The sequence below is a fragment of the Melampsora larici-populina genome, assembly GCF_000204055.1.
Source record: "Melampsora larici-populina 98AG31 unplaced genomic scaffold MELLAscaffold_59, whole genome shotgun sequence".
Lineage (NCBI taxonomy): Eukaryota > Fungi > Basidiomycota > Pucciniomycetes > Pucciniales > Melampsoraceae > Melampsora > Melampsora laricis-populina.
This window is the reverse complement of record NW_006768823.1, coordinates 117,244-126,870: the sequence shown is the minus strand read 5'-3', so window position 1 is coordinate 126,870 and position 9,627 is coordinate 117,244. Positions and strand designations below refer to the sequence as shown.

Below are 9,627 nucleotides of genomic sequence, written 5' to 3'. Positions count from 1 at the left end.
TTAACTTGCAAGTTTGGGTGAGTGGGAAGTTGGTTTAGCCTTTCCCGGGATAGCTTTACTGGGCACTATACTCATGAGTCTGAAGTAGGCTTTTGGTCCATATGGGAGTTGGACGGCAGTCATATGGGCTGATTTTTGTGACCACACAATAGAGAAGAGGCAAAATATCAGGAGCGGCTAGGAACAAATGACGGATTAGGCGCATAAAGACTCAACCTTGCTTGTTTGCTCATTTACAAACTTGACAGAGTCCTAGTCTTTTGGTTTTCGTGGGTATTGCATCGGCACAATGATTTCTGAGAAATAGGTTGGCCAGGTTGTGAGTGAAGGTCTAGGTAAGGTAGTGATGAGTACTCAGTCCTCTTTGGGAGTGGAAGCCGGTTTGTCTTCAGTATTACTCTCAAGGTCTGCCCCTGCTGTATTCAGTGTTTCTAGTAGTAGTGATAGTGTTTGATTGATGATCTGAATCTAATTTAAATTCAAGTGATGTATCTTTTTGGGTTGGGGGAGAGATGGATTTGGTTGCATTGGATCTATAACACTTTGGTTAAAAGGGGCATTCAGTCAGTTGGAACTATTGGTTGCGAGATAAGTGACTATTGAATTTGACCAAATAATGAATATCCTTACCTTCATAATTGGGAACCCAAAATTCTTGGTCAGTTGATGAGTTGGTGGGGTTGATTCAGATGAGACAATTGGGTTGCTGATTTGTTGGCTAGATTCAATCAGACAATAATATTGGTTTGGGATAGCCTTGGTCAACCGTTGGATGATCAACTTGGTCTGATCAAGTTGATGTTATGTTGGTTGACATAACTTGGTTGAAATCTTGCACACAAAATCCAAGGACTCCTTGGATTTTGGGATTTTGGTGTCCAATTCAAATATGTTGGCAGTGCTGAGCGGCGGGTCCGCCACGGTTTTTTTTAATTGATTCCAAAGCAGTCCCACCGCTATAGATAGTGGTGAATGTAGTGGTGCCAAGACCGCTCAGATACCACTCCAACACTGCTCAATCTTGCGGAGCAGTCCTGGTACTGCTTCAGTCTTCCATTTCTCTGCGATCATTGCATCAAATATGCATTCAGCCATCTGAATGTATGCAGGTTGAGCAGGCACACAGGACCTGCTTTGATCATAAGACTGTTTATCTGTAGGGTAAAAAGTTATGGCAGGTTGAAAGTGTAGAGGGGGATTGCGGACAAACAACTAGCGTTGGTAATGATCTATTGAAACAAGTGAGAAATGTGACAAGGGACAAGAAACACAACTCTTATACAAAACATGTTTCACAAGGCATTACAACAATGACATATCGGAAGAAAGTGAAACCAGGATGGATCACTATCTTCCTAAACATTCCACCTGGTCTAAACCGAAAGAAGGTGAGGATAGGCTTGGCGCCTGGTCATCCCCGATGCCCAGCCAGGCCGAGCCGTAACAGAAAGACCCCCCAGCCAAAAGTTCCTTGCTCACACCCCAAATTATGTGGATAACTCATAAGTCCTTCTCTTGTAGGCTCACTTGCTGAGAGAGTTTGTTAGATTACATATAGAAATTTCCCATGATTCATCTTTCATCCCAGTTTTAAGAACCAATTCATTTCAGTCATCATCATCTTTTAAATTTTTTTACATTTCTCTTTTTTGAAAACACGCAATCAAAACAATTTTTCAATATCCTACACACATAATCATGTTCCTTTGAATTCATTCAACTTTTGTAATCATTCTTACACAACTTCAAATCAAGATTCAATCTTCCAAAAACATCCGGGAAGAAAACCCAATTTAGAGCTTGTTGATAAAGCCAACACCCTGTGAAAAATGATGAAAAAGTAAACAACAGGTAACAATTTGACAAAAAAAGTTGATTTGATGTAAAGCTACCTTGGAGATGTTACCCTTAAGTTCAGCAATGCAAGTTTCAAGCATTTATTTTTCAAGAGAAGAAAGGTTTATGATTGGCAAGAATTTTTCAACCCCATTGCTCTATGAGCCAAAGTCATCATCAGTGAATTTTCATGAATTTTGAGGTTTGAGTCGTCAATTGATTTTTACTTACTCCAAGTTCAATTGGAAATGCAAAATACTCAAGTCCCTCAACCACACTAGAAATATGAGCTTCAGATTGAACAGCGATGTAAGCCATCTCTGTCACTCCAGTCTTTCCTTCCCATTTATCTTTGATTAAACTGTTGGCAAATCGGAAACCAGCGTAAGCCATACTCAAGGTAGCACTACCTTTCCCTTCTTTCGACGACTTCATCCCCACCAAATTGGATTCAATTGATAAGTTCCAAGTTTGGTTTTATCTGATAAGATAGATGATGGTAGGGATGGAGAAGATTGCGATAAGAGTGGTAAGATCATGTGACCCAAATGACCGCCAATCACTGGGACCTTGTATTGGTGTGAGTTTTCAGGTTGACCAGCTACTTCAGCTGTGAAGGCCAATGCTCTTACTACACCAAGTGTAGTATCACCAAACAATCTAGAATTTATGTGTCTTCAAAATTAGAGATTTCCAAATTTTTCATTGGTTCATGAGACAAGTCTTACTTCTCAGGATCAAAGACACCAGCCTTCTTGAAGACTTCAGCCACAACCGGAACATTTGAATTCACTGGGTTAGAAATCACCAGGATAAAAGCCTTTGGACAATGAGCCACCATTCCATTGGCCAAGTCTCTTAGAGTCCGTTCGGCTGCCTTCGACCTTGCAGGCGTAGACTTGCGAGGCGTCTACCTGCGGATCCGCAGGTAGACCATGTCTGCCACAAAGTGTGTACCAGGGTTTGGTGCATTCGGTACACTCGACTTGAAGTGTAGTGGACCTCGCAACTTATGGGTTTTCTCCCTTTGCAAAATCTGATGTCGCGCTCCTGGTTTCAGGTCTATGGGACTAGCCAGGTCAACCTGCAAGATTCGACCAAAACGTCAAACCTGGCTGGTCAACAAATTTGGCTGGCCGACCTCGAGGTAGACGCCTCAAAGGTTGACCGCGGCTTCTGTACCAAACAGCAGAATTTCAAGTGTACGCTTCAAACTGCCTCAAAGCGTACGCCTGAGATTTTGGCTGGGTCGACCTGCGAGGTCGGAGGCAACCGAACGGACTCTTACATTCCCTGCATCGATCTAGCAAAGAGACATGGATAAGATAATATGAATGCAGGTAAGTTTTTGAGAATCAGAAAGAGACTAACATTTAAAAGATCATCTTGCGTCATTCCAGGCTTTCAGGGTACACCTGCAGGGATGACAACCAATTTGGCTCCTTTGAGAGCTTTCGATAGTCCTTTGTCATCCACAGAGTAACCACAAACTGTGCTAGGGGTATTGATACGGGAAATCTGTTTTAAACATTCCATTTGTCAACTTTTGTCTGCATTGACGTGATTGAGATTATGACTGGATGATGTCATACTTACATCTACCGCCACTCCCTTTACCATAGTGTCCACATTGAATAATGCCAATTCAGCAATATGAGGGTTTCTAAAACATAATCCAATTGGTTAGTCTATTGAACTTGTCTCATCATAACTTCTTGAATTCAAAATCTCACCTTGAGTAACAGTGACAAGGGCTGACCAATGCCTGAGATCAGATTGAAAAGAAATGAAGCTATTCAGCCAATTGATTGGCATGGAAGGCTAGATTTTAGGACATCAACTTAAAGTTACACTGGGTAAGCAACACTGTTGGTTGCTGATGCGCAGCACGTTGTTGCAGTTTTTACAGCAATCTGCGCTGCTTTGCAGTGCAGCGCTTCAGTAGGGATAAGGAGCAAAGCTTCCTATCCCTTAAAAACATGTTTTTTTCTGGAGCAGCGCTACAGCAGATGTAGCGCTCAGGACCGCTGATGAAACGGTTGCAGCGGGGCCAGATCCCAAATTACTGTCAACCTACCAGTACATGTGCATAATATACGCTTTTGGCATGTGGCACATGCTAAACCACTCCCAAACAGTTTCAAGAACTTCAACATGAGGTTCTTTTTGAATTTGCTTATTTTTCATTGCTTTAATTAAAAATCAAAGTCCACCTGATGATTCAAGAAGTTCTTGACTTAAGCTCAAATCTGTTAAGATGATTGAAAGTGGATTGAGTAATGGGATTGTAATCAATTGTAATTCATGAATCTCTAAAGAAGGCAAAAGGAACCCAAGAAGGATCTGAAAAACGTAGCAAACAAAATTTATGTTAGGAGTTCAACATTACAGCAAACGATATTGAGTCTGGAATGCTAACAAACCTGTGAGTTGGATTGAGATGAGAATGTCTTTTGACATGGAAGATGTAAGCAAAGAAGACCTTGGAAAAGATTAAGAGCCAAAGCAAATTGATGAAGAAGTTCAAAATCAATTTGATATTGATTGGTGGATGAGATTCTAAATCTGAGATTTTTGGGATCGATCCGATCAAGATCATGGTGGCTGGGGTTGATATGAAAGAGATCATCAGTATAATAGATTGAAAGGTTTGATAAAATGAAAGACTGACTTACCATTGAGTCGAAGTTGAGATTGAGATTTTACAAACTCAATTGCAAAAATTAATCAATAATTGGTTTCATGATGGATAGGTAGATAAGCTCAATTTTGAATCATTGTTGGTTTGATTTGATCGTAGAGTTCAATAGATTATCATAAGTTGTTAAAAATGAGTTTCTAGTTCAATTGATGATTGATTTGCTCATGTTGTAATCCTAGTTTCTTTTTTTTGATATGAGAACACGATGATGGTGATGCTGGAGTTGAGATGATGACTGTGATGATAAGCTTCATTGATCGTTTTTGAAAAATTTCAATTTGTGCAATGTACAGTGCAGCTTTTGCTTCCACGCGTGTTGCGCAGCGTTCAGCACTTGAAGTGTTGCTCTTCAAAGTTACGCTGCGGACCTTGGGGATTCTGGTGTTTTCTTGAAGAGCTGCGCTGCAACATCAACACAACTGATGGTATAAACAAAACGCCGCGCCAGGCTGGTACTGGCATGCAGCGTGTTGCAGCGCAGCTTATCCAGTGTTGGAACATAAACTGCCCACCGGCAGCACCCAAAACAGCTACTTTAAGAGGCTAAAGGGAATATCACGAAAGTCAAATCAATAAAAGAGCGATTGTGTGTATAAGTTATGACAAACCGACCATGATAGATATTGAATGTGTGGATTGATAGGATGGTAAATGGATATCAAGATGGTGGTAGATTTGTTATCTTTTGTACGATAGAACTTGTTGATTTATGGTGTGGTATGGTATACCATATGACTTGATATGATGACTGATGGTTGGGGTTAAATAACTGATTGTCGATCGTTTGGAAGGAACTTGATCAAACTATGTTTGTACAGTTTACCTTTCCGTAATTTACCTACGATAGCCTTTGGCAAATCAGGATGAGATTCCAAACTGATTCTATCAAGATGATAAGATTTATTGATTTGTTTACGAGCTTCTTCAGAATTGATTTTGAGTTGAGCTAAAGAATGAGGATCAAGATGATTACATTTCAAAATAGTTTGATGAAAATGAGTTATAGCAGATAAAGTAAGTAATTGATCTGTAGAACGACTAGATAAGAATCCAAGGTGGTGCGATCATAAGATCAGACTAGCTTCATCAATAGTTTTAGAAAGTTGATTCGATTTTTTATTTTTGATCTCAGCATCATCTTGTTGTTGTTGTTCTCGACTCTGAATGATTCAATTTGAAGGTGATTGAGTTTGAAGTTCAAGCCGAGAATTGAAAGCTTCTCTAGAAATGATTATTTCGCAAAGTTTCTAAATGATGAACTCGGAGAAAGATGGACTTGTGAGTGTTGGGTCAGTGGAGAGATGGATTGAGTTGGATATGAGAACTAAAGGTTTGGATGAAGGCAGGATTGGGTCGGTTAAAACTGTTCCTTCCGAGCCAAGTGAGTATGAAATTCGACTTGATATTGAATTTCCCTCCCTTGATATCGCGGAGATCGAAATCATCGGCTACTTAATGGCTCGGTGGTATTGGGTCGGATGAGGTCAATGGGTCGGTGAAGAGTCGGTTTGATTGGGTCGGATGATTATCTCGGTGGAGATTTTCCTCGACTCATCGTCGGATCCTTTATGTCGGTTCATTAATGTCGCTTGGAAAGGTCGGTGGTGTGTCGGATGATATAAGTCGAATGACACCTCGGATACAAAATCCGAGGACTCCTCGGATTTTGCTATCCGAGGCAAATATGTTGGCAGTGCAAAAGTTTCAATCAAAGTCGATGTTGAACAAATGACTGGAATGGAACAGGTGAAATTGAACAACTGACTGGAACTAAATCATCAATCAAAATTCAACACTCTCCTCCACTTTCTATGTATTTCATCTTTTAAGAGTTATCTGTTTTTGTATCTTTTGATGTTCTACAATTGATCAAGGTTGAATGAATGATTGATTTTGAACATTTGATTGGAATTGACCAATCAATTGACATGACTGATTGATTGAAATTGCACAATCAACCACAAATTGAACAATTGATAACTTGAATCTACAAAGAAAGATGGGTTTCAAGTTTTCATTGTGCAACACAATAGATAGTAACTTTTGACACCAAAGCAATCAGAATTAGATTCAGTTCCATATTCATATTTGAGAAACAGAAGATAGATTTGAGGCAGCTAGGAGCTAGAAGTAGAAGTGAAGATTACCTGGTAAGTGTTGAGTGTGATGGTGTAGTGTTGAAGGTGTTGATCGAGTTGAAGAAACAGCATCTGGTTTGCTTGCTATGACACCAAGGAAGGTTGAAGCTGGTCGAAGTCTGTTGAGATGAAATTTTGTTAAGTCCAGAAAGGAGTTTATCGCATGACTAAACTCCCTTTTGTTGTTTATCAAAAGGACCCTTTTAAACTCCTTTTGGGACAGGGAAGGAGTTTATTTTGGGGCACCATAAATGGTCCCAAACATATTTTTTCAACAGCAATTATTTTGCAAAATAATCAACAAAAATAATTGCTACCAAACGTACCCTTATATACAGAAACAAATGGTCACGAATAGTGCAAATGAAGATTTTGGGCTGATTTAAGTAGTGAACATTAGTGAACTATGAATAAGGAAAGTGAAGTAGTAAATGGGAAGGATATTTGTAATGGATTAGGATGAATTCATAAAACCATATTATATGGGAAGCAATTGTACGTCATTATTAGTGTCAGCTCCCGAGCTCTTAAGCATCAAGAGCCAGAAGAGCTACAACAATAACATAATAAAATAATAAATATAAATTCCTTTCTTCTTATTTCATAATTTTACAAATGCAATTAATATGTTGTAAAATATATCTTACGTACAACTTCCAGACCTAGTTTCAAAGGTCAAGATGGTTATCGAGTGCTGAGCACTAATACAACCAATATAAAATGAATAATATAGAACATATAAGTCTATTGAAACAATCTATCGAAAGAAAGATAGAATGTCTGTTGAAAAAACAATTAGGAAGAGTCGAAGTCTCTTAATAAAGAGACTAGGACGGAGATATCATTATACTAACAAGAGATAGATATAATGGAGTCAGTATCAAAAGGATCATATAAGTATAAGGATGATACGAAAATAAGAAACAAATCACAAGCTAACAAAGATACTAAGTAAAGAGCCAAGAAGCTCCAAGATAACGACCCTGAGAAACATATAGTTATTAGGTAATCGGACGAAGTAACTCCATGAGGAGCCGGCTGAGATAACTAGAAAGTACGTAAAAACTAACCGGAACAATCAGGAGAAGAAAGAACGACTGTCAAGAATGAAGCGCAGCATTAGCTTGAACCACAAGTCAAACTAGGAAGTGAAAGGTATAAATACTACACCTCTCCACCAAAGGAAAAGGAAGGGCACCCGATTTTATAACCCACATATTCTTTAAGTAGATCAAAAGAAATCTATATTAGAGAAACTCTTTTCGAATAGAATAGCTTATAAGAGATTCCTGAAGAATAGTCTTGTCAGCTATAACTTCGAAAGCCAGATCAAAAATCAGTGTCAACCTTTATCCCCTTCAAACCCCATTAAAACTCTAGTCGAAGAACACTACCAGTGATAATTCTTACAGGTTAGTCAGTTCTCTTCCCTTCCACTGGTCAAGGACCCAGGTTTTGCGACTTTCTAGTCGGCAAGATCCCTGAAGAGTAAATCTCAGGCTGCTCTTGAACTTACAAGTTCAAGAGATAAACTACGGCCTAGGCCCGACCCGCCATCATCTGCAAACTAGCAGTAGGCCTGTAGTTTTCAAGCTAGCATCTAACCTCGATAGTGTAGGCTAATAGAATTGTCTTTCTAAGAACCAGTTTGTAGAAACATTAGTAAATATTCCCCATACCCAGCAGAATATATAGTCAGGATCCTAGTACGCATTAACAGACTAGACTAATTCGTACGTTATAGTAATTGCCACCCTGACAATTAGTGAATGCAAATGGTAACAGGGTAATAAAAGGTGAGTGAGAAACAAGGTGAATTTGAATCTGGAAACACCAAAGCGTATATGAAATAGGAAACAAATGAGAGGATGAGTGTATTTGATACAATCAAAAGCAATGAAAGAAAGCACAATGTTGATGAATCAGTTCAATCAATAACACAATGCAAGGAAAGAATAAGTAGGTCATTATGTGGCTACATTCAAAAGCATTAGGCAAAATACAAATACCAAAAAGCATAGTGAATATTATCAAGGTTATTATGTGGCTACATTCAATAGCATTAGCTGAAATACAAATGTCAAAGTGAAGATCATCAAAAGCGCATGTTATAAGAAACAATCTGAACAATTTGTGTAGAAACACAATAGGAAAATTCAAAAGCGCAAGTTTGAGCATTGAGATGCATTTGATGACACAATGCGGACAAGGTAAAAGTCAATCATATGGAGGGACATTTGAAAGTATGACATTCAAAAGTATTAGGCAAAAGCACAATTTCCAAATACACAGTGAATATTGTAAAAGCACATGTTCTAAGAAATAGTATAAATAGAGGAACAAAATGAAGGATGAAGTGGCATTCAAGCCCCAACTTCACCCTAAAAAGTGAGTCTAACGCAAGCTCTGACTAAATCTGAAATTACCCAAGGGAAGGCTCAATCCATGTCTCATGGTTTTGGGCTTCCGGGGGGTGGTTGCAGATTTAGTTGGAGGTAACACATATGAAAACATACAGGTGTGTACATGTCCCCACATTCTTTTTAAGTGCATTAGGGCATTTATTGCATGGTACACTAACTAAACAAGTTAAATATGTAGAGACTAATACACCTTGGAGAATTCAGCCATTTAGTCAGAGCAAAGGATGTTGATGTCATTGAATGTCAAGAATTTCTATCTTTTGTCTGTTTTTTGACCTGTTATCTTAACAGTGATCTTTTGTTTCCACACCAACGTGCAAGCACAAAAGATGGTGAGCTCAGTGGTAGCTGGTGATATCAAACTTTGGTCGTAGTTTAATTTTCTGAAAAACTGTCTTGGTGGTAGTATCCACCAAACTCTGTAACAAGTTTAAACAGTTGCTGTTTCTGATGTTTTTGAATCTAGCCCTGTTACACAAGCATTTATCAGCAATTTGAGAGGTGATGTATTCTGTTTTCATCTAGTGAT

General features: G+C 38.8%; 2 protein-coding genes across 2 annotated transcripts; both read right to left on the bottom strand.

The window, feature by feature from the left end:
* On the bottom strand, positions 1-233 carry MELLADRAFT_93295 (uncharacterized protein; the record flags this gene model as incomplete). Its single annotated transcript, XM_007416279.1, has 2 exons — positions 1-128; positions 212-233. 2 exons carry the CDS (start codon positions 231-233, stop codon positions 1-3), a joined length of 150 nt encoding a protein of 49 aa, XP_007416341.1.
* A 1,704-nt stretch (positions 234-1,937) lies between these two features.
* MELLADRAFT_93294 (uncharacterized protein) lies at positions 1,938-2,271 on the bottom strand (the record flags this gene model as incomplete). Its single annotated transcript, XM_007416278.1, has 2 exons — positions 1,938-1,994; positions 2,068-2,271. The coding sequence occupies 2 exons, from the start codon at positions 2,269-2,271 to the stop codon at positions 1,938-1,940; spliced, it is 261 nt and encodes an 86-aa protein (XP_007416340.1).
* Between the last annotated feature and the right edge of the window lie 7,356 nt (positions 2,272-9,627).